Here is a 24,653-nt window from a genome sequence, read left to right as displayed (position 1 = left end):
TCTTTTATTTGGAGTCCTGGTGAGCCTGAGCACTCATTTGGTTTTACTTTCAGTTTTCTGCTCCGGGGCACAGGCCCAGTCGGTCTTGCTAACCTTCGTTATGCTGCAATTCCCCTAAACCTGCGACTCCCCTAAACTGAGACCAAAACAGAAGAAGAAATCCCCAGAGGGCCTGACCTCACTGCAGTCCATCGCCAGGGATCAAAGATGGCTGGGCCGTGATCAGAGCCCGATCCCAGTTACTGATCTGAGTCATGGCCCCAGAAAAGATGTGACAGGAGAGCCACCGAGTAGAGGTGGGGGGAGGGCAACTCTCCTCTCCTCCAGGCTTGTCAGTCTCCCGAGAAGGAATTCAGACGGGTGACAGGAAGCGAGCAGTGTTGAAGCAAAACAAGCGAATTTATGGAGGAAGCAAAGTAAGACTTTATTAAGAATGCACTGGGTGTAAAGCACAAGCAGGCAGGCGACTCAGCTAGTCTGAGTGCCGCCCGGGGAGGTCCAAGGGGCGCTGTACCCTCTTCCCTGTAGGTTTCCAAGTCCCCTTCTGCATTGCTGCGGCTGACCTCAGAATGTCTGTACGTACATCTGGTCATCTTGTTTGGCAAGTCCTAAGGCAGCTGACTTCTGTGTCCAGTGGGTGAGATAAATTCCCTTCTTGCCTTTACTGCTCTAGTAGCGGCTTATTCTGCCCACTGCACCCAAGGCTCTTTTCTAACATGGCTTCCGGGGGCTCTATTTCTTGGCTTCTTTGTCTCCTCAACCGTTTCTGTCTCAATTTACTGATACCTCCGCTGCCTCGATGAGCAAATGGACCAAGTCAACAGACTTCTGGCCTTTGCCGTGGGGCTGAGGCCTAGGTCTATAGAACTGAGGGTGTTTTCATGGGCCTTTGTTGCTTACAGCCTTTTCCAGTTTTATTTCCTGTTACTTGGGGTCCTGTAGCTGTTACCTTTTCCAACACTACAAGGCCTCAAACACTTTCATTGCCCTTTCTGTTTGCAAACAGTGTCTTGCTTGCATACATTTCTTCCTCATGCCTCACTATAAATGGAAGCAACAAGCAACACACATGGGTGTCTAGCTCATTCCCACCTCTTTCCCCTGGAGCCACAGGCTCCCCTGGTCCTCCTGTCAGTTACTGCAGGTTATGACTTTTACAAACATTTTGCCTCTGCATAACATGGGCCTCCCATTCCCACTCTGCAACATCCATGTTCACGTTCCCTGCTGCCTAATCACTAAGCCAATCCTATGTAGTCAGGTTTTAAATTACGGAAGCACCACACGTCAAGGTGTTACTCTACATGGTCTAACCAGCAGACCCCGCGTGGAGAAGGCTGAAAGCACAGAGGTATTAGTTCTTGCTCACTAACAAGCCAAAAGGAGTTTGTCATGGACAGCTGGTTTCTCCACGCAGCGACGCAGGGGCCCGGGTCTGCACAGCCGGTGGGTTACCGTCCCTGAAGCCTGGTCATCACGGCGCCCAGCTCCGAAGGAGACAGGTGGCGCCTCGGAGGAGCCCGCCTCGCCTCCAGCACGTTCTATGGGCCGGAACGCAGACTCGGACTCACCTGCTGCGGGAGGCCGGTGGATGCTGTGTCCACCATGGGAACAGCCGCAGGATCTCCACCCTCCGGCCCGCCCACCGCTCCGGCCCAGGGGCTCGGCTTTGGTACCGCTCCCGCTCCTCCAGCTCCGTCCCGGCAGCCTCACGCATTTGCTAGTATCGGGGTCACCTCACCTTCTTCCCGCGCTCCAGCAGTTCCCGCAGCGCCCCCACACTAGGCCCTGCAGCGGTTTCCTTCCCACTCTACGCAGACGGCCCGGCCCGGCCCTTCGAGGCCAGAATGGCCCCCGAGCCACGATCTCTTCCACGCGGAAACCGGGGGAACAACTCGGTTGCCCAGGGAAACGGAGCTCTGAGGTCAGAGCACTCGGTGAGGCGCTTCTTGAAGGCGGAGCTGGGCGCCGGGCCCTCGGCACCAGGCTGGGGCGGTAGAGCCAACGCCCTGGTGGGCTGGCTGCGGGGCCACCCCCGGGGGGGGGGGGGTCAGAAACTAGAGTCCGCTCACGGCGGAAGCACAGAACCAAGAGCCTCTCGGAACCCAGAACAGAACCTGTTTAATATCTGTAGCCATCAGAACGACACAACGGAAAACACCCGTGCGGGCCGGCGGGCTGCCGCCCCACGCCCTCCTATAAAACTTAGGGTGCCGACGGGAGGAAGTGGGGCCCTGAGAACAGCAGAGGGGACATCTGGGTAGACATCAGCCAATCGGAGGCTTCTGTGCTGAGGACCAAGCGAGGGGATGGGTGGACACTCCATCCATCTCCCCATCACAGCGGCCTTGCACGCAGCCACCTTCTCAGATCAGCCGGGCATCCCAATCAGCCATGTACCTTGCGGCTCCAGACAGAGCCCTGCCCGGCCTTCCCAGTGACCAGGGACAGCACAGGGCATACAGCTCTCCCAGGCCGCCCGTCGCCGCGGGACAGAGGCCTCAGGACACAGAGGGCACGTGGTGTTGCAGGAAGGGGTGGCCCCGGCCCTGCCCCTGCCCCCCAGCCTCCTCGCAGCTACAGGGCTGCTCACCACCAGACAGGCCTGAGGGCCTGGCCATGCAACGCCCTCTTCTTCCTCCTGTGTTTGGGGACAGCACTGTGACCCCAGGGTGGGAACTAGGAGGAAAACATCCCATTCAGAAAGGAGTCACCCCTCCCTGCACACCCCAACTGGGGATCAAACCTGCGATCCGGGTACATGCCCTGACTGGGAACTGAACTGGTGACCTTCCAGTGCATGGGACGGTGCTCAACCAAGCCACACTGGCCAGGCCCCTTAATCCTGTTTGGAGGCCATTTGTGATGTTACCCCCGCAGGCCTGCATGGGCACCTCACCTCGCTCCCCTGGACTAGAAGCCCCAAGAGAAGGCTTTTGAGGGGGAGAGAGCAGCTGATGTGAGGCCCTATGACATCACCGCCTCTTCCGGGTGAGGCCCTCGCAGCCGCTCTGCGTGAGGGCATGCCAGGCCTCCGACGGCCCTTCCCTCGGGTGGAGGCAGGGACAGGGCAGGGCCCTGGCTGGCGGTGAAGGGGGGAGAAGGCACAGGAGCCAAGGTGTCCCCCAGACCCTGGTGCCCCGCTATCTGGCTGTGAGACCTTGGGGAACCGCGGGGCTGCCAGTGAGGTCAGCAGCGGACGGAGGACGGGAGCTCCGCCCAGCCTCACGCCGTGGGCTCCCGCACCTCCAGGCCGCAGCTCGATCACTGGTAAGCGCGGAGCAGGCAGGTGGCGGCCCCGAGGCCACACGGCTTCCGCTGACACGCACGCCCTGCGCTCTGGTCAGGAGCTTGAAAAACAACAAGGGGCCAGGGCCTTGGCCAGAGGTCACCCAGAGCGGGTCCTGAGGGGGGAAGGCACGTGAGTTAGGACATGAGGGAACCGGCCTGTGAGCGACCTGCTGGGAGGGCCGGTGCTGCCCCGGCCCACAGCGAGGGCTCCGGGCCTCCTGGCCGGGGAGGCCGGGGGAGGGGGCTGGATGCCAGACACATGGGCAGCACCAGAGGCCACCAACCACGGCCACACCGGTCGGCGTGCCAGCCGAGGGCTCCAGGCCAGGGCGGCCGGGCTCTACGGGAGCCCCGGCGGCCAGCAGGGCGGCCGGCAGCGGGCACGCACGGTAAGGCGTCGGCGGCAAGGCGGCCACACCTGCCGGAACTGGGACCAGCTGTCCCTGGGCCAAGGCCACCCACTCCCCCCAGCAGCTCCTGGTTCCGGACACGAGCTGTTTGCCTGCTGGCCCAGCATGCGCGCCTCCCGCTGTCAGAACACAGGCTCAGGCTGGGCACAGTGCTCCCGGCCCCGCCCGCCCGCTGGTCCGAGGACCCCGCTCGGGCATCCTCCTGGCACTGGGCCACCTCACCCCACGGGCTGCAGAGAGAGGACAGTTTCCATGACGACTCTGTATGTAAACTTGTGTGACGGGGGAGGGAGCGAGGGAGGGAAAAGACCCAGACCCTGGGCCGGCCGGTCTGTCCACTCTCAGGCCTCCCCCCTCTTCAGCTGGGCCAGGATGGGCTACCCCAGCCTCGGAAGGGGCCAGAAGCTGGGCCCACCCCCTGCTGGCCCCTGACTCCCAGCACAGGGGGGACCAGGGGCTCCCCTGGCCCTCATATAGCACACTGCAGAGCTGGGGAGCACAGTCGAAAGGAGGTGCCCTCCGCCATCCCGAGGTTTCCGGGGCCAGGCCCAGCCACCGCTCACCCGGAAGACGCCCGAGGCTGGCGGCCTCTGCAGGAAAGTCCTTTCCTGGCGGGAGGACGGCGTGGAGGGCAGCTCTCCCTCCACCTCTGCTCCCAGGGTCCCTCTGAGGAAGCTCACCCAGGGCCTGGGCAGAGGGGCGGGTCCCGGGAGGTTTCGGAGCCCCTGGAGCTGCCCTGGCGACAGGCAGGTGGAGAGGGCAGGGCAGGCCACAGGGGCGGGACCTTGGTCCCCACAGAGCTGACAGACAAGGAGGCCAGGAGTTAGGGCACAGGCCCGGGGGCGGGCGGGGGGAGGGTAGAGAACAGCGCGCTCCCCCAGCCTCTCCGCCGGCGCATCGCCTGGCACTCAGCGTCCGCGCTGGGCGTGCTGTGTGCACAGGTGAGCCCGAGCAAATGCCCAGGCCGCTCCCCGCACACATCAGGGAGACCTGCCCGGCCAGCCCTGCCAGGCGGGCAGGAGGAAGGGCAGAGCTGACGGCAGCCGCAGCGGGCGCTGTGCCCTCGGAGCGGGCAGATAGTTTCTTATTGCTCTTCTCAACGCTGGGAACAGCACCGAGTGGCAGGGGTGGTGAGGGGGTGCCAGGATGGCACTTGCCAATCACAGAGCAAGGAACACGGGGGCCCAGCGGGCCACAGGGATGCCATCCGTGTCCCAGTCCTGCCCACGGGCCGGGGGTCTTCCAAGAAGCCGCCAGGTCTGCAGGCAGGAGCTGCCGGGGTGCGGCTGCCTGGCCTCCCCTGCCAGTCACCGGCCACGGCCCATCCTCGGCCAGCCGCCGCTGGGGCCCCGATGAGCGTCCTTACAAAACAGCTGAGTGGCCCCCCGCCATGGGATCCATGTGTCCTGAGAGCACACAGAGGCAGGGCCAGGGCGAGGAGATGCCTGGCAGGGCTCGCCTGCCCCCCGCCGGGGTCACGGCTGCAGGCGCTCCAGGTACTGGGGCAGCGGGTTCTCCTTGACGTACTTCTGGACGTACCAGCACGTGAGGTGGGCCTTCAGGTCCTCCTCCACCACGAAGTCCAGGGCAGCCTGCAGCGGGCAGAGAGTGGTCAGTGCCCGGAGCCCGCACCAGGTGCACAGCGGCCCCACCCTGGCGCCGTCACCTCCCCGCGTTCCCGCATTCCCGTTAGGGAGCCGGGACTGTCGGGAAACTGCCTGGAGCACATGCCATGGAAGAGAGGAAGCCAGGACTGGATGCTGAGCTCTTGCCCGACACAGCAGCCCACAGCCAGGGCCCCGTGGGCAGGCAGCTCACAGCCAGGGCCACGTGGGCAGGGGCTGAACCTGGAGAACCCACCTGCTGCCGCCTCCTCCATCCTGCACGCGCTGGCTCCTGTCCACAGCCTGCCCTCCCCCTTCAGGGCCCTCGGGCTTACCTGGCGCCTGCCTACCCCTCCCCCACTCTCTCTAAAAATCGGTGGAGAGCACACCCTCAGGTGAGGGCTCACACCAAGAAGAAGGTTCGCTAGAACAAGGCTGAGGACGCTCAGATGCAAAGGGAGCGGCACTTACGTGCCCTTTGACCTCCCTGAGCGGGCCCTCCAGGCGCCCACACCTGCCGGGACACAGGACCCCACTCTCCTCCCATTTCGCAGAAGAAAAGGACGGACGCCCAGGAAGGTGCCCAGCACGGAAGTGCCCCGGCCTGTGCCTCAGGCCTGGCAGGCAGGGCTGCTGGGGGAGCGTGGGGCCCCATCCCATTACCCAGGCCAGTAAATCTCGGTTTGTTTTATTTATTTCTGTTAATCCGCACCCAAGGATACTTTTTCTATTGATTTTTAGAGAGTGGAAGGGAGGGAGGGAGAGGGAGATACATCCGTTGGTTGCCTCCCGTAAGCGCCCGACCAGGGCCAGGGATAGAGCCTGCAACCCAGGTGCGTGCCCTCGGCAGGGAATCGAACCCACGACCCTTGAGTGGGTGGGCTGACACTAACCACTGAACACAATGGCCAGGGCTCTCCGTGTCTTCCTCGGTCACAGGGAGGGTGGGAGAGGCACAGAAGCCTGGGGTGTGGGGGGGACCCGGGAGCAGCCCTCAGGGACACTGAGGCATCCTCTGGTCCAGGCGCAAGTCCCCTGGCAATCCAGGCTGCTCTCCCCGCAGCTGGAACCTGGGGTGCTTTGGGGAGTGGGGGGGGGGGGGGCACCAGCCAATTTACTTAAACATTTGTCACCTGTTCATTCCAACAAGCGTGACGGAGCACCTAGGACACACTGGACGCTGGGGCCACAGCCATGAGCTCCTGACGCACAGCAGGGTCAGGGCCTGGACGCCCAGCTGAGCAGAACCTGGGCCTGGGCCCGGGACCACCGCCCCCAGCCCAGCCCCAAGGAGCAGGGCGCCAGCAAACACACTGCCCCCCCGCCCACACCCCCTGCCACCCACAACCCCCACCCCTCAGCGCCCCCTGCCACCCACACTCCCCCCGCCACCTACACTCCCCCCCACGCCCCCGCAAACCACCCCCCATCCCCCAGACCCCCCACCATCGTCACCCCCCTGCCACCCACACACAACCCCACCCCTCAGCGCCCCCCGCCACCCACACTCCCCCCGCCACCCACACTCCCCCCCACCCCCCCACAAACCACCCCCCATCCCCCAGACCCCCCACCATCCTCACCCCCCTGCCACCCACACACAACCCCACCCCTCAGCGCCCCCCATCCCCCAGTGCCCCCTGCCACCCACACTCCCCCCGCCACCCCACCCCCTGCAAACTACCCCTCCGTCCCCTCACCATCCTCACCCCCCTGCCACCCACACACCCCCACCCCTCAGCGCCCTCCCACCCCCCAGCGCCCCCTGCCACCCACACTCCCCCGGCCACCCCAGCAAACCACACCCCCTACCCCCCACCCTCCCCCCACCGCCCACACCCCCTGCCGCCATGACACAGCGCTCCCCCGCCCCCCCCCACAATGCCCCCCCTGCCCCACAGCCCCACCCCCACCCACACCCCCCGCTGCCACCCCACAGTGCCCCCTGCCACCCACACCCCCTCTCACCACTCCACAGTGCCTCCCAGCCCCACAGCCCCCCCTGCTGCACCCTGCCCCACAGCCAACCCCTGCTCCAAAGCCCCCACACCGCCCACACCCCCGCGCCCCTGCCACCTACACCCCCTCTCGCCATCCCACAGTGCCCTCCGCACCACCCCAGCCCCCTCGCCGTCCAGCCACCCCCCCACCCCACAGCCCCCCCCCCCAAACCCCCTGCCGCCACCCACAGTGCCCCCCGCCACCCCACAACGCCCCACTGCCACCCACAACCCCTCTTGCCACCCCACAGTGCCCCTCTGCCCCACAGCCCCCCCTGCCGCCCCCTCCCCTCACCCCTTGCCAGCCCCGGCTACAGGCTGGCAGCAGGTGGGACCCTCTGCACTTTGGCCGGAAACAGGCTGAGGCTGGCAGCGCCTGGTGCCGGGTGGGAGCGCGCTCTCCACCCCCTACCTTGGCGAGGTGCTTGGCGATGCCGCGCCCGCGGTAGGCATCGGGGACCTCCGTGTGCTGCAGGTCCACAGTCCGCTTGCCCACGTACTCGTAGAGCAGGACGGCCCGGTCGTGACACCCTGCAGGGGAGGGCAGGCGTGTGAGGGCAGCTGGAGTGGAGCCTCAACCACCTCTCCGGGCCTCAGCTTCCCCATCCACAGAATGGGGCCGTAAAAAACACCCCACAGGGCTGTTTGGAGACTAAAGAGTCATCTCCGTACACCCAGAACTCTCGAGGCCAGGCGTCCTCAGACTACGGCCCGCGGGCCACATGCGGGTGTTTGTGCCCTTTTGTTTTTTTACTTCAAAATAAGATATGTGCAGTGTGCACAGGAATTTGTTCATAGTTTTTTTAAACTATAGTCCGGCCCTCCTGCGGTCTGAGGGACAGGGAACTGGCCCCGTTTAAAAAGGTTGAGGACCCTGCCCTAGGCCACCAGGAGTCGTCGTCGTTATTCTCAGTCTCAGCATCCCAGGACCCCCGAGCCCCCAGCCCAGCCATCTGTGTCCCCGTCTGCGCTCCCTCCAGAGGGTCTGCAGGCCCAGGCCCGCGCTGGGTGCGCTGCAGGACTCGCCAAGCCCCCACTAACCCAGAGCCCGAGACAGGAGAGCAGACGGCACACAGCAGGACCACTCGCCAGGCCCAGGGAAGGTCAGGAGTGTGGCACCGGCGTCCACAGGGAAGTGACACCCGCGCATAAGACAGGAACAAATGGGCCTTTGTGCCCTCGCAGTCCTGCCAAGCCCGGGCTCACCAGCCCCCCGAGTCCCACTGGGAAACATGGAACAGGGCTCCTCCAGCCAAAGTCTCTTCCCATCTGTCTATGTATCCATCCACCCATCCACCCATCCACCCACCCATCCATCCATCCACCCACCCACCCACCCATCCATCCATCCATCCACCCACCCACCCATCCATCCATCCACCCACCCACCCATCCATCCATCCACCCACCCACCCACCCATCCATCCATCCACCCACCCATCCACCCACCCATCCACCCACCCATCCACCCATCCACCCATCCATCCATCCATCCAACCACATCCACCCATCCAACCACATCCACCCACCCATCCATTCATCCATCCAACCACATCCATCCATCCAACCACATCCACCCACCCATCCATCCATCCATCCATCCATCCACCCATCCATCCACCCATCCATCCATCCATCCAACCACATCCATCCATCCAACCACATCCACCCACCCATCCATCCATCCATCCATCCATCCATCCATCCACCCATCCATCCATCCAACCACATCCATCCACCCATCCATCCATCCATCCAACCACATCCACCCACCCACCCACCCACCCACCCATCCACCCACCCACCCATCCACCCACCCACCCACCCATCCATCCACCCACCCACCCACCCACCCATCCACCCATCCAACCACATCCATCCACCCACCCATCCATCCATCCAACCACATCCATCCACCCATCCATCCATCCATCCAACCACATCCACCCATCCAACCACATCCATCCATCATCCATCCATCCATCCATCCATCCATCCATCCAACCACATCCACCCACCCATCCACCCATCCATCCGCCCACCCACCCACCCATCCATCCACCCACCCATCCATCCACCCACCCATCCATCCGCCCATCCAACCACATCCACCCATCCAACCACATCCATCCACCCATCCATCCATCCATCCAACCACATCCACCCATCCAACCACATCCATCCATCCATCATCCATCCATCCAACCACATCCATCCATCCATCATCCATCCATCCAACCACATCCATCTACCCATTCATCATCCATCCATCCATCATCCATCCATCCAACCACATTCATCCATCCATCATCCATCCATCCAACCACATCCATCCACCCACCCATCCATCTATCCATCCACCCATCCATCCATCCAACCACATCCATCCACCCACCCATCCGCCCATCCACCCATCCAACCACATCCATCCACCCACCCACCCACCCACCCACATCCATCTACCCATCCACCCATCCAACCACATCCATCCATCCAACCACATCCATTCATCCATCCATCCACCCACCCAACCACATCCATCCACCCACCCACCCACCCATCCACCCACCCAACCACATCCATCCATCCATCCATCCATCCATCTAACCACATCCATCCATCCATCCAACCACATCCATCCATCCAACCACATCCACCCACCCATCCATCCATCCATCCATCCATCCAACCACATCCATCCATCCAACCACATCCATTCATCCATCCATCCACCCATCCAACCACATCCATCCATCCATCATCCATCCATCCAACCACATCCATCCATCCATCATCCATCCATCCAACCACATCCATCTACCCATTCATCATCCATCCATCCATCATCCATCCATCTAACCACATTCATCATCCATCCATCCAACCACATTCATCCATCCATCATCCATCCATCCAACCACATCCATCCACCCATCCATCCATCTATCCATCCACCCATCCATCCATCATCCACCCATTCACCCATCCATCCATCCATCCAACCAACCATCCATCCATCCATCATCCATCCACGCATCATCCATCCAACCACATTCAGCCATCCATCAGCCATCCATCCAACCACATTCAGCCATCCATCATCCATCCATCCAACCACATCCATCTACCCATCCATCCATCCAACCACATCCATTCATCCATCCATCATCCATCCATCCAACCACATCCATCTACCCATTCATCATCCATCCATCCATCCATCATCCATCCATCCAACCACATTCAACCATCCATCATCCATCCATCCAACCACATTCATCCATCCATCATCCATCCATCCATCCAACCACATTCATCCATCCATCATCCATCCATCCAACTACATCCATCTACCCATCCATCCATCCATCCATCCATCCATCCAACCACATCCATCCATCCATCCATCCATCCATCCACCCATTCATCCATCATCCATCCATCCATCCATCATCCATCCATCCAATCATCCATCCATCCATCCATCCATCCAACATCCATCATCCATCCATCCAATCACATCCATCCGTCTATCCATCATCCATCATCCATCCATCCATCCATCCAACCACATCCATCCATCATCCATCCATCCATCCAACCACATCCACCCATCTATCCATCAATCCATCCATCCATCCATCCATCTCCCCTCTGCCTGCCCATCTACTGACCCAGCGCCCCCATCCACCCATCTGTGCACACATCCATCCACCAGGCCCATTCAACAACTGCTGAACCCCAGGCACGGTTTCAGGTGCTGAAGACACAGCAGTAAGTAGGCCAGACAAGAGTCCTGTGCTGGTGGACGCATAAGAAGAGGAGACAGAGCAGAGAAGCAGGCAGGTGGGCGGAGAGGAGGCAGGAGAAAGAGCAGCGGCTGGGTGCTGTCTGGGGAGCAGTATCTCAGGCTGGGAGCAGCCAGTGCAAAGGCCCTGAGGCAGGAGTGGGCAAGCGAGGGGGTGGAGGAGATGAGGGGAGGGCAAGGGTGATGGGGGGAGGAGTCCCGCAGAGCCTCATAACCACCGTGAGCTGGGAGCCATCAAGGGTCCTTGGCAGAGGAGGGACAGGAGGTGACCGTGTCTCGTGACCCTCCTCTGGCTGCTATGAGAAGAGGGACGCGGCGGCCACACTAGTCCAGGTGAGCAATGCGAGTGCTGATGGCTGGAGTGTGGGGAGAGAACGGGTAGCTGAGGACAGCTCCGAGGCCTGTCATTCAGGGAGCTGTGACGTATGAAGGCACTAAGCTGAGTCGGGGGACAGAGGGCCATGTCGCTGGAGGTGGTCAGGGAAGGACGAGAAGAGGGCACAGCCAGCGTGAGGGCCCTGAGGCCAGAACACACAATTTGCTGTCCCTCAAAGAAAACATGCCGATGCCAAGTGTGATTACTAAAAGCAAATTGTACTTCACGTGGTTCTCGCTTTAAAGCTGCGTAATTTGCTCCATGCTGCCTGGGCCGGGCCTGTGATGTCACCAACGGAAGCGAACTGGGTGCGGGAACATGGCCCAGCCCGTCAGGGGCTTTCTGGTTCTCCCCGGCACTCAGGCTGACACTGCAGACGGGGAGACTCAGACCCGGGTCCACGTCCCAGTGAGGCAGGTGAAGGGAGGCCAGGCCTCAGACCAGTGTCTGCTGCACCCGGACATGCCCTCTGCCTCCTGCCTCCAGGCCTTTCCCAAGGCAGTTGCTTCTGCCTGGAATATGCTTCCCCGTAATGGTCCAGCCGAGGGTGGCCCTAGGGGCCCCTGCGCCCCCTCCTCAGGCCGGACGGCTGCTCTGGTGGGCGAGCCCAGCTCTGGCCCCACTGCCGCCTGCCCTGGCCATGCAGCGGGACTCTGGTCTCGGCTCCCACGCCTGCTGGGTAATTCCACGTGCCCGGAACAGGGCCGCAGGGACCGGCGGCGGGAGCTGCCTGCGTGCCACCCCGGCCATCTATTACCCCCACTCATCAGGCCTCCATGCAGGCAGGTCCAGGCACTGGAGGTGAAACAGTAAAGAACACCGACCAGACGCTCCCTCCTGGAGGGAGACAGACAAGAAGTGGTATCATTATAAACAAGACCGATCTGAAGGGGACAAGCTAGAGATTAATGCAGCAGAGGAGAGGAGGGTGCACAGGGCAGGCCTCTCCTGAGCAAAGACCTGAGGGGCAAGGAACACGAAAGGACACGTGGGGGACGAGCAGTCCAGGTGCCGAGGACAGCCGTGCAAAGGCCCTGAGGCACATGGTGCCAGCAGCAGTGGGAGCCAGCAGGTGGCTGGAATGAGTGGGGGGCGTGGTGGTGAGGCACACTGGAGGCTCTGGGGCCAAATCACGTGGGGCCTTGCAAGCCCCTGACAAGATCCCGGCTCCTCACACGGCCTTTTCCGGAGGGAGGTGGCGGGTGCTCAGCCCTTGGAAGCTTGCCAGTCTCCCTGTTCCTTCGCCTGCCCGTTCCCTCAACAATATCCTGGGAGTGGCCACTGGGCCGTGGATGGAACAGACCCCCAAAAGGTCGGGGCTGTCCCCCACCCCGGTTCATCAGCTCCTGATGGTCACAGGGGCTCGGTCGCCATGGCTCTCCCAGTGCCCAGCCCAGGGAAGACACTCAGAGAGATCTGTCCTATAAACCACTGCTGCTCTCTCTGCCAGACACACTCTAGGGGTTCGAGGCTGACCTGGGGCCCCCTCCCCAGAGCCCGGCCCTGCGCCGTCAGAGACAGCAGGTGCCATAGCTGCAGCCACATGGCGAGGCCTGGCAGGAGACAGGCCGTGCTCAGCTCCTTCCACACACTAACCCTCATGACACCCTTGCAGAATGGGCAGGACTCAGAGCCCTGCTTGCAGACGGGAACACTGAGGCTCTGACAGGCAGTCACACGCCTCCCGGTGCATGGACTTGGCTGCAGACAGAGAAACAGAAGGAGCGCCGGGGCCACAGGCGGTGCCTGAGGGAGGCAGGTGCTCCGCCCTCCACACGGGCTGGGCCACACGTGCCGGGGGAGGGGCCAGGCCCTTAGCGGGCAGCCCCAGAGCCCCTGGTCTGTGGCCTGGCACCTGTGTCTGAGAGTCCCAACTACCCACACCCAACATGGCCAGAATGCCCCTCCTCTTCCCTCAGACCTGCCTGGAGAGCCCCAGAAAATGGCGAAGCCCTGCGGCTCAGGTCAAGATCCCGGGGACCTCCTGCCTTGTCTTCCTCTCCGACTCTGAGCTGGTCCCGAGACAAGTCCACGCGTACAACTTTCAAAACATGCTCAGAACCTGGCACTGCTCCTCACATCTCCGCGGGCACCTGTGCATCCACCAGGGAAGCCGAGTCAGACCCCATCTGTCCTCTGCTCAGGCTCCGGTCCAGCCACAGCGGCCTCCTCGCTGTCCGCACTCACACCCAGCTCTCAACGCCCAGCCTGGCAGGTTGCTCCCTCTGCCTGGCCTCCCCTCCTAGAGCAGAAGTGGGAACCTTCTTCCTGCCAAGGGCCATTGGGGTATTTATAACATCATTGGAGGGCCAGACAACATTACCAACTCAAAAATCAGCCTGCCAGCCCAGCCAGCAGGGCTCAGTGACTGAATGACGACCTATGAACCAGGAGGTCACGGTTCGATTCCCGGTCAGGGCACATGTCCAGGTTGCAGGCTTGATCCCCAGTGTGGGGCGTGCAGGAGGCAGCCGATCCATGATTCTCTCTCATCATTGATGTTTCTCTCTCTCTCTCTCTCTCTGTGAAATCAATAACAATATATTTAAAACATGAGCCTGCCGTATTTGGTCAAACATTTAACTAACTCACCCTAAAGCTTGGCAGGGCCAGGCCACATGACTTCAGAGGCCTGAGTGGCGCGGGGCCTCCGTGCCCCCCACTGCCTGGCGCCTCCCAGGGCTGGCTCCTCCTGTGACCCAAGGTGGCCCAATGTCCCCTCCCAGAGGTCCCCTGCCCCCAGCAGAGGCCAGGGCAGGGCTGTGTGCCTGGGTACCCTCTCTCTGCCGTTGGTGTGCGGGCACCCCTTTCTGTGACAGCACCGTGGGCGAGCCCAGGGCAGGGCTGGGTTCTGTGAGCGATCGACACTGACTAGCAAAGGCGGCCGCAGGAACAAGTCCAAGGCGGGAGGCCTGGGTCCGCCCACACTCTGCAGGTGCCTCGAGACCAGTCCCAACACCTCATGCCCAAGGTCTCACCTGTCCTGGGACCATCGCTCTGCCCCTCCTGGGCCCGAGAGTCACACTGTGGCCAGTCTGCAGTGGATTTGAGAAAAGTTAAAGCTACTCGGGTCATAACAGACCCTACCCTTGGCCTCTACCTCAGGACCCTTCGCCGTCCCCAACCCCAAGAAGTTATCAGGGAAGGTGGTCACTGAGAACTCGTCACCCCTGCAGGCGGGGAGATGAGGGGTCTGTGCAGAGGGCCAGGCAGCCGCCACCTCCACGCCCATCTCAGTGCCGAGAGGTGGCCGGTGGGTCGGCTCGCCCACTGGACGGATGGGAGAGTAGGCGGGGCTTCTGTTCCCTGTGGGAGTGAGGAGGCTGAGCAGCACGAGTAGGTACAGGAGCAGGGAGCAGACCCCGGGAACACGGGCTGGCATGCGGGGCGTCTCCACACGCAGAGCCTGGGTGGGGAGGGGCCAGAGGCTGGTGGCTCAGAGTAGGTTAGGCAGAGGGGGCTGTGGCCTGGGGAGCCTCCAGGGGACCAGCCAGCACAGCCAGGGTTACCCAGGAAAGTTACCCGCTGGTCCTCCTGCCACACCAGGCACCCGCCCCGTCCCTGCAAGGGTGCGGCCCCAGGGAGCTATCACGGTGCTCTGGGGCTGCCGCACAGCTCACGCAGGGGCCTGATCTCCAGGGATCTGGACACACAAGCCCTGGGGCTGCACTTGCCACCAGCTGCCTGGGGCGGAGGGAGGCCAGGGGCAGCTGACCCTCTGTGACCTCAGATTTCCCATCTGCAAAGTGGGGGTGGGGAGGCCGTGGGGAGCACCAGGATTCTAGGGCCCACAGATGAACCTTCTTTTTAGATTCCAAACAGAGATTTATTTATGAAGAATTATTTAGTTTCTACATAAAAACCACCAGCTGCTCCTCATTGGGTTTTTAACACACATCCATTGTCGGGGTCCTCTCTTCACCCCACACCTTCAGCACACAGCTCTTGTTGGTGCCAGGAAGGACAGCGGGGCAGTGAGGGGTTTCCGGGGGTTGGCATGGGGGGCGCCCGGGGTCTCCCCTGAAGGGAATGCACACGGAGGCAGTTTCCCGGCACCTTGCTGGCCAGCGGTGTCACGCCAGCACGCGCCCCAGGGGCCGGCGGCTTTCCTGTCCGCTGTGGCGGCGCCCACAGCTCTCCTCCACAGGCCGGTGCTCTGCGCCTCCGTGGCCGCTCAGCTGCACACGCTGTGGCAGTGATTGTCTGGGTGAACAGGACGCCGGCGCCCAGGAGGGCCGGGGCCGGGGAAGTCTGTGGTAGCCTTCTGCCTTCGCCCGCAGAGATCTCGAGTCTGCAAGCAGAGCCACTCCCGTTCACCGGGGTCCTTACTGGAACCCCGCCGCCCTGCTTTGCCAGATTGCACCCCTCTGCGAGGGCCCCCTGCTCCCTCCGGGGGACGGCTGTCGGGTCCCAGGGGCCCGCCTTGGTGAGGACGGTCCATGTTACATGTTGTCCATCATCGTTCGGATGAGAGAATGTCAGTGTCTGCTCCACCCTCCTCCCAGTCATGGTCTGTGGGAATAGGGGTGATTCAAGCAAAGGAGCGGCTGACCAGTCCTCTCTCCCTCCGGCTTCTTCCTTAGTCCCTTCGACACACTTACACGGAGAAACCTCCGCATCGTCTGTCCACCGTGACGTGCCAGCAGGTTTGGTGGCATTCCCCACTTGGCGATGGTGTAAATTGGTGAGAGAAGTAATAGATCAAAGAAATCTTTATCAGAAAGTAAACTGGTCACTTCACCTAAACTTTGTGGGAAACGCCTGGACAACCTCCAAGGCTGGCGGGGTCTCCTGCCCACCCCCGTCACGGCCTGTCGGTGCCCGCCGTCCTCTCCGCCGCCTCCCGGCAGCACTGCCTTCGGCTGAGACACGTCACCGCCGGCCGGACACGGGTCTGCACGTAGCTCGCTCACACGTCCTCTCCCGGGACGCAACTTTCTGAAACCTTTTCCAAAATGAAAGACGACGGAAGGATTAGATGGACTCTCGTCCCATCTCTGAAACACTGACTGACGAGTTAAGAAAAAGACAAGATTTAACTCGTGACCCGACAGCAACGTTCGGACACGGAGACACGCGTACACTGTGACCAGTCAGCAAGGGGTGAGGCTGCACCAGCTGCCCCTGAAGAAGTAACGGTGCGGAAGGGGCCAGTCGGTCACCTCGGGCAGTGATCGGCGCCCGGCGGCTTTCACGTCAAGTCCCTGGGTGGCGGCCGCCAAGACTTGCTGCTTGTTTTCTGCTTTAAGAGAACTGTCTGGGCCTGGCTGGGAGGCTCAGTGGTTGGAGCACCACCCTGGACATCAATAGGCTGCGGGTTCCATTTACCGTCAGGGTGTGGACGGGAGGCAACCGATCGATGTTTCTCTCTCCTATCCATGTTTTTCTCTCTCTCCCTCTCCCTTCCTCTCTCTCTGAAGTCAATAAAAACACATCCTCAGGTGAGGATTAGAAAAAAAGCGCTGCCCTAGCCTGATCCCCAGTGGGGCACGTGCCTGGGGCGGCTCCTTCTCGGGTACCGGAGCAGCCGATCGATGTTCCACTCTCACGTCGATGTTTCTCTTTCTCTCTTCTCCCTTCCTCTGTCACTAAAAATAAAAATTTTTAAATGTATATATCTTTAAAAAGTACCGTCTGAAAAAAGGCAGTAGGAAAAAGCCGGTCTATAATGACAGACATGAGGCTGGGCTGGGCAATCACAGGAGAACACACAGTTTTTTGTTTTTTTTAAAAACCCCCACAATAGGGATCTTGTATAATTTCAAATCATACTCCTCACGGTCCTTAAAATACCCAAAACATCGTTAGAAGGACACACGTATTTTTAAAGCGAGGGGTACGGCCCGCTCCCTGAGCTGTGCTCCGTGTGGGAAAACCAAAAGCCCAGGACGTGACGTAGACGCGGCCCGACTGCCTTTCACCACAAGTGGAGGCAGGGCCGCCTGTGCTGCTGTGAAGTCCAAAGGTGATTCCGAACAGGACGGTTATGGACGGCCCCCTCAGGACAGGCCGGGAAGGACAGAAACCCAGGGCTGGCCCCTGCAGCCTTCCGCCAGACTCTGGGGGCCGCAGCCCGATTCACAAGGGTTCGGGTTTGTGTGTCTGCGAGCGCCCGGGTGTGCCTGCTCCTGGGCACCCCTCCGCCTCGTAGCTGAGCTGGGCGTTCATCTCGATGCACATCCCATGGGTGACGTCAGGGGTGGCTGTGCCGCTGACCGGGAAGAGACAACCTTCTCCGGGCACCAGGAGTCCTCCTCCACCCGCCCTGCCCTTGGAGAGCAGCTTCCAGAAGCCGGCCTGGTGGGTGCGCACACAGCGCTGCCTCGAGGACCTGCTGTGGTCCAGCCGGGCACCCCCGGGGCCTCTCGCAGGCTGTGGCGGCCTCGAAGCGGACACGGTGGGTGCTTCTTGCCTGTCCCCGTGGCAGATGCTCTGATGGGACTGATGAAGCGGAGGCCTCCTCAGCCACGTCTGCACCGGCGTGGTCCCTGCTTGGGGCCGCTCTGCTCCATGCACTTCCTCCTCCGCCCCCAGGAGACTGCAGGGCCCGGAACTTGGCCGGTGGGTGTCACACGCAGCTCTGATTCTCAAGACGCTGCTGTGTACGTCCGCCCGCTTTGAGGGCGTAAACCCCGGGACCCCAGGAGGGTGGCCGGTGCACACGCCTCAGGAAGGGCCAGCAGCCTGTCTGCCTGCAGCTTCAGCAGGCGCTCGGCCTGCGGTGCTGCCCTGACGGGGCACCCTCCCGCCCGTCCCCGGTCAGCGCTGGGGCGGACTCTGCCGCTGCCACAGACTGGGAACAGCAGCACCAGACCCTTCTTCCTGAGGCAAGTGGGGCGCTCGGCCCTGGTGGAGAGGGGAGCGGGAAGGCCAGAGAAAGGGCGTCCAGGGTGGGCCCGACTCCGGTCAGCTGCCACGCTGGGCGCCCTGCTTCCCCACCGATGAAGTGGTGACACACCAGCTAGTGTTTCTGAGCCTGGACGTGAGGTCTGGTGAGCCGAGTCGAGCGCTCTCCCCCGGCCGGGCCCTTCAGAACGGCCTGCAGGCCACTCCCGCGCTCCGCTCCACGGCGGACCTCCCGCAGCCTGCCCTCCGCACACCAGCCCGGCGGGCCTGCAACCGCGTCCACTCTCCGCTCAAGACCCCCCTGGGCGTCCACCTCACTCAGAGTCACAGCCAAGGCCTCTCGCCGCCTCCAGGGCCTCACCCGCTGCCCAGGACCTCCCGACGACATGTACTGACCCCCGCTGCCCCAAGGCCGGCAGGCGCCACAGGCCTCGCCCGGCTGCTCCTTTCACTCGAATCCCTCCTCGCTCCTGCTCCTCTTGACTTCAACGCCACCTTCCCGGGGAGGCCTGCTGAACCCCGGTTCAAACAGCCCTTCCCCGCCCCTCCTCCCACCCTCCTCCTTCCTCACGGGCCTGGTTCCTAGGGCAGCTCCCCGGGGTGCTGCTGCCGTCCTCCAGACGGCCAATCCCACGTGTCCCCGACACTAGCACAGGGCCTGGCACACTCCAGCCCTCAGGAAGGGCCGGACCCGAACTCCTCTCCCTGCAAGGGGCGCCTGGGGCACAGCTGCTCAGCCCCTTCCCTCGCCACCGGGCAGGAAGCTCAGCAGCCAGTGCTCCAGAGGCCCCCTCCCCGGCCTGGGAGCCAGGGCACTCAGCCTCTCGGCCTGTGTGCAGGTCTCTCTACAGGACAAGCAGCTGGCTCAGGGGGGCTTTGCTGAGCCTCCCCGCTGAGGCAGGGCGGCCCCGCCCCCCACATCCACTGCCAGGCGGACCGGGCCGGGAGCCTGGTGTGCAGGCAGAAGGGGACAGACAGTCTCACACTGCACCCTGGAGTGGCTGGGGTCCCTGGAACACTTCACAGTTAGCTGTCGGGGCAGCAGGTTCCAGAGGTGGGCACGTTTAGAAACATGGCTGGGCACGTCTAGCTGTGCCCACAGCCAGCTCTGGGGGAGTGGGCGGGGGGAGTCGCTGGGGGGGTGAGGGAGCGGGGAGGGAGGAGGGCGGAGTAGCTGGAGGGGTGAGGGAGCGGGGAGGGAGGAGGGGGGAGTAGCTGGAGGGGTGAGGGAGCGGGGAGGGAGGAGGGGGGAGTAGCTGGAGGGGTGAGGGAGCGGGGAGGGAGGAGGGGGGAGTAGCTGGAGGGGTGAGGGAGCAGGGAGGGAGGATGGGGGAGTAGCTGGGGGGTGAGGGAGCGGGGAGGGAGGAGGGCGGAGTAGCTGGAGGGGTGAGGGAGCGGGGAGGGAGGAGGAGGGAGTAGCTGGAGGGGTGAGGGAGCGGGGAGGGAGGAGGAGGGAGTAGCTGGGGGGTGAGGGAGCGGGGAGGGGGGAGTAGCTGGGGGGTGAGGGAGCGGGGAGGGAGGAGGAGGGAGTAGCTGGGGGGATGAGGGAGCGGGGAGGGAGGAGGAGGGAGTAGCTGGGGGGTGAGGGAGCGGGGAGGGAGGAGGAGGGAGTAGCTGGAGGGGTGAGGGAGCGGGGAGGGAGGAGGAGGGAGTAGCTGGGGGGGTGAGGGAGTGGGGAGGGGGAGTAGCTGGGGGGGTGAGGGAGCGGGGAGGGAGGATGGGGGAGTAGCTGGGGGGGTGAGGGAGCGGGGGCGGGCTCTCCTTTGGCTGGACTCAGGAAGAAGGGAAACCTGTACATCCTTTCTTCCTTTGTCTCTGTGAGCATGCAGCACCGCCTGAGCACCCAAGGGACCCAGAGGCCTCCTTGGAACCTTAGAAAAGAGGATTTGAAAAGCCAGAGGCCCCTCTTTAGGACAAGGATCTCAAGGTCTGGGCCATTCTTACTGAGTTCTAGTCTTGCTGCATGTTAACATGTAGCACAGTAGTTTGCAGGCAAGCTGTAAACGTTTTTTAGGAACTCAACTTCAAAAACATAAAAGCAGCCAACTGCAAAGAGGAAATCAACGTGTCAGTGACCGATCGTGTACGAAGCAGAGGCAGAGCTCTGGATACAACCTCTCTCTACCTGCTGAAAGCGAATAAACCACCTGCAAGAACGGGCCACCCCCGCGGGAAGCCCTCCCTTGAGTTCGGTCACCGCTTCCCGAGAGCACAAGGGCCCTGGCCACGGCACCACAGCAGCGGAGGACTGGGTTCCACGTGCAAAGAACAGCGTTTGAGTTCTGGCTCTGGCACTTTGTGATGCTGGGAAAGTCTCTCCTGCCCTGTGGTCTAAGCCCCAGTTTGCTCATCCATAATATGAAATTGTTACCATTGTGACTAGCTAGTTCATATTAATAACTAGAGGCCCGGTGCGGTGGGGTTCCTTGGCCTGGCCTGCAGCTCTCTGACATCCCTCAAGGGGTCCCAGATCGCAGGCCAGGCGGAGGGACCCTGATCGGGCTGGCCGGCTGGGGAGGGACCGTGGGAGGGCTCCAGGGCATGTCCAGCCCAACTCTCCCAGTTCTGATCAGCCAGACCCCAGTAGCAAGCTAATCTACTGGTTGGAGTGCCTGCCCCCTGGTGGTCAGTGCACACCATAGCTAACAGTTGAACAGTCCAACAGTTGAAAGGTTGCTTAGGCTTTTATATCTACACTAATAAAAGAGAAAGATGCAAATTGACCATACCTTCGAGACACCACCAGCCAATCAGGAGGGAGTATGCAAATTAGCCCAACAAAGATGGCAGGGGAAGGAAGGCCCATTCTTGCACGAATCTTCGTGCATTGGGCCTCTAGTATATAGATAGGAAGAAAGCAAAGAGAGACACGGACGCATGTGCAGTAAAGTCAAGGTGAGGTAGGGAAGATGCTTGCCTGTCAGTCTAGCCTGGGGAGCCATGGATTGGCTGGGAGGGTGGAGCCCACGGAGCTTGAGAAATCTTAGGTTAAAATCCCCAGAAAAAGACACTTTCTCTCTCTTGCCACTTATGCTCCTATTTCTTTCTTGTTCCATGTCTCACACTCACCTGCCAGGTGGCCCTAGAAGCTGCATGGACCATGGCCCTGTGGGCCCCACATGCCATGGACTGCAGCTGGCACACAAGCTAAGCGGGCAGATGCGGGACCGGACTGGGCTGCAATGTGGAGCGGACACCTGGGCAGTGGCTTTCATCCTAGCTCTGCCGAAGACGAGATGGGACTTTTCCCATGGCGGGACAGGGGAGGTGGGACCCTGACGGGGGAGGTCCTTTACTGTCACCTCACCAATAAAGCTTTCCTCCACACCTCATCCTCCGGGGGCCTCAGGAAGTTCTTGTTCCTGCAGCACCCCAAGAGCTCCCCTGCCACCAGCTGCAGGTGAGGCTACCCCAGCAATAACAGGGTGCTGATGCCCACATTCCACGGATGTGCTAGGGCCTGGCTCAATGCCCAGCACTGCCCCAAGGGGAGGAGAGGGTGTCTCGGCAATGTCCCTGCCCCAGCGCCCAGCCCCTCCTGACGCGTCCAAGTGCAGGTTGGAGGTGTCCAGTTCCAGGACTCACACTGGGTTCGGCCCCAATTCACTGCCTGACTCAGGCAGCCCCTCCCTTTCCTGGGCCTCTGCCTTCCCTTCTCAGGAATGGGCACAGTGGCCTCTGAAGGCCCTTTTGGCTTGGACCTTGCCACAGGGGCCCAGCTGGGAAGGAGGAAAAGTTATAAAAGCAAAGGGGATGGAGGCGGGGGTTAGGGTCCTTCATGTCACAATCCTGTTTTTTATCCCCAGAACTCTCAGGAGGAGGCTGTGGGCCAGTCAGTGGAGGAACCTTTCTGCACCGGACAGGAAGGGCTTGCCGGTGTTTTCTGGTTTCAAAAGTAAGGACCAGCCATGTGCATTACTGTGCGCCGCAGGTGCCGCCTGCGCCTTGACTCTCCTCACAGCCCTTCGCCCTCACGCCGGCCAGGTGTGCGCTGTGACTCCCGTGGGAGGATGGAGACACGGGGCACGCAGAGGAGGCAGCGAGGCCAGAGTCCCCGAGGCGCTGGGCTCTGAGAGGGACCCCACACCGCCCCCGCCTTCCTGGGGGGAAGCAGCCCTCAGTCTGCCCAGAGGATCCTTCCAACCCCCTCGGTGCAGCAAAGCGAAGGCTCCCGGAACCACTAACCCCGGGGAGCGGGAGGTCACCCCGACCCGCTCCCAGGTCTCAGACAGCAGCCGCGGGCAACACCGGGAAGCAGCCCGGCCCGAGCAGGTGCGCGTTCCAGGGCCGAGGCAGGGGCTGGCGGCCGGGCTGCCCGCTCGGGCTTCCGCCTTCCCGGGGGCTCGCCGCGCGCCCGGCGGGGCTGTCCCGCGGGGACGCGCCTCTCCCCACAGCCCGCCCCGCCCCGCCCGGGGTCGGCCACGCCCCCACCCGGCCCGGAGCCGCAGCCCCGGCGGCGTCCGGAGCGCCGGGCGGAACCTCCGCCCCCGAGGTCGCCCCGCGGCGCGCGCTCGCGACACCGACCCCGGGCCGTGGGCCGGGCCCGCGCTGGGGAGGGTGGCTTCCGCGGGTCCGTCCCTCGCAGACAAAGGGCGGGACGGCCGGGCACGCGTTACCGTTGAGCCGGACGGTGAACTGGCGGCGCCGACGGTCGTGCTCTACGCGGATGGGGCAGCCCGGCTCCTGCGCGCCCGGCGCGGCGGCCGGCGAGTGCGCCATCCGTGGCGGGACGAGGCCGCTGGCCCCGGGCAGCGCGGCTCCGAGGCCGGGCGCGCGGGCAAGTGCGCGGGCCGAGGGGCGGGGGCGCGGGCGGCGGGGGCGCGGGCGGCGGCGCGGAGAGGCCGGGACCGCACCGGAGACCGCGGCGGCGGCGCCGACACTGACACTCAGACGCGGCCGACAAAAGGGGGCGGGGACCAGCTGGGGGTCACGTGCCGCGCGCGGCCAGTGGGTGCCGGCCGGTTTGTTTTGATACATTCCGTCCGCTCTTAAAGGGCCAGGCCCGCCCCCTGCGCGCCGCTGGGCGCTCCAAACACCGCGCGCGCCGCGTCCGCCAGAGGCCCCCTTTCCCTCTTGCATTTGATTCACTGGCAACTTTGGGGCCCCACACGGACCCCTTCTCGAAGAGATATAATGATCTGCAGGGAAATTCCAAGGATTCCCTCGCAGCCACCATTTACTCAGCACTTGCTGTGTGCGTGGCCTGTGCTTAGCAAAACCCTGGTGAGCTCCAGGGCGGTTCCGTAGGACTCAGTGAGCTCGGCTGAGAAATAGGTGCGGAGACTATTTACCGACGAGGAATGGACACCCCAGGGCGTGCGAGACCTGGGGAGGGCGCACAGCGGAGCCGGGGAGGGTCGTGCTGCGGCCCCACCCATGTGACCGGCTGTTGGATTGAGATAAGAGCGCCAGGCCACCTCCCCTCGAAAGGGGCAGAACCGCAGGCAGAGGCCTGGGAGATCCCTGGATTCAAGCCAAAGATGGGGAAAGTGAGTCCCAACAAGACCAGGGACTTGCTTGGAGAGGACAGGCCTCTCGGGGTCCAGGCCCTGCTGCCCCTGACCCGGCTCACAGCTGAAGCCCTGTTCGCTGCCACCCGGGGCTGCAGCACCGAGTCCCGGGACTCCAGGTTACTTTTTACTAGTTTGCTAATTAAAGTGTAAACTTGCTGTCCACTCCCAGGTGACCACCACCCAGTCAAGATGAATAATACCAGGGTTTCCATTGCCCCCTGATCCGTGTCCCACCCTGGAAGTCACGACTACCTTGACTTCTAGCGTGATGCACCAATTTGCTTTTCCCAGAACTTCGCATCAATGAAATCACGTAGTGCATACTGTTTAGTGTACAGTTTCTTTTATTCATCTTATCTGTGGGATTCATCTATGTTGATGAGGGTACCTTTTTCATCACTGAGTAGTATTCCATTGTGGGCATTTACCGAAGGGGGGGGAATTCTTGATTAAAAATTTGGTCTATATGGAGCAACAAAAATTTTCATAGAACGCAAAAATAGTATTGTAATATATTTTTTAAATTTCAACATAAGTACAATTTACAAATATGATAAATAAAAAATTATGTATAGTATTATTTTATTCTTTGGCATATTTCTCATTTGAGTGAATTTTTTTTAGTAGATTGCTGTCGTTGTTTAAAAGGTCATGAATTTGCTGTAACGTAAGTCGTGTCACTTTCAAGGCCGGCGCTAGACTTTTTGCCGCCACTATAAAATATAAATAATATGAGTACTGTCTGCTAAATTCAAGAAAATTTGTGTATTTATGAAATAAATAAATAAATTACTTACCTAAATTA

General features: G+C 61.8%; 1 protein-coding gene across 3 annotated transcripts; it reads right to left on the bottom strand.

The window, feature by feature from the left end:
* Positions 1–405: 405 nt before the first annotated feature.
* Positions 406–23,235, bottom strand: NATD1 (N-acetyltransferase domain containing 1). Of its 3 annotated transcripts, XM_054709159.1 has the most exons (4): positions 22,952–23,235; positions 7,718–7,836; positions 5,241–5,293; positions 406–624 (listed from the first exon to the last, which is right to left on the bottom strand). In XM_054709159.1, coding segments are annotated over exons 1-4 (276 nt in total). In that variant the 5' UTR covers positions 23,055–23,235; the 3' UTR covers positions 406–623. The 3 variants fall into 3 exon arrangements, with proteins under 3 accessions (XP_054565134.1, XP_054565133.1, XP_054565132.1); XM_054709158.1 differs by lacking the exon at positions 406–624 and having other exon boundaries at positions 2,097–5,293; XM_054709157.1 differs by lacking the exons at positions 406–624; positions 5,241–5,293; positions 7,718–7,836 and adding exons at positions 15,309–16,001; positions 16,231–16,434.
* Positions 23,236–24,653: the final 1,418 nt, after the last annotated feature.

The sequence above is a fragment of the Eptesicus fuscus genome, chromosome 20 (assembly GCF_027574615.1).
Source record: "Eptesicus fuscus isolate TK198812 chromosome 20, DD_ASM_mEF_20220401, whole genome shotgun sequence".
Taxonomy (NCBI): domain Eukaryota; kingdom Metazoa; phylum Chordata; class Mammalia; order Chiroptera; family Vespertilionidae; genus Eptesicus; species Eptesicus fuscus.
This window is presented reverse-complemented; position numbering and strand designations above follow the sequence as displayed.

What these genes read in the sequence shown, in the direction of transcription:
- NATD1 (XM_054709157.1), bottom strand. Translation starts at nt 23,054, where the DNA reads ATGGCGCACTCGCCGGCCGCCGCGCCGGGCGCGCAGGAGCCGGGCTGC. An exon ending in GTTCACCGTCCGGCTCAACG is followed by an intron (nt 16,435 to 22,951) that starts GTAACGCGTGCC and finishes ATTTTGGAAAAG; the next exon opens with GTTTCAGAAAGTTGCGTCCC. An exon ending in GCGTTTCCCACAAAGTTTAG is followed by an intron (nt 16,002 to 16,230) that starts GTGAAGTGACCA and finishes CTATTCCCACAG; the next exon opens with ACCATGACTGGGAGGAGGGT.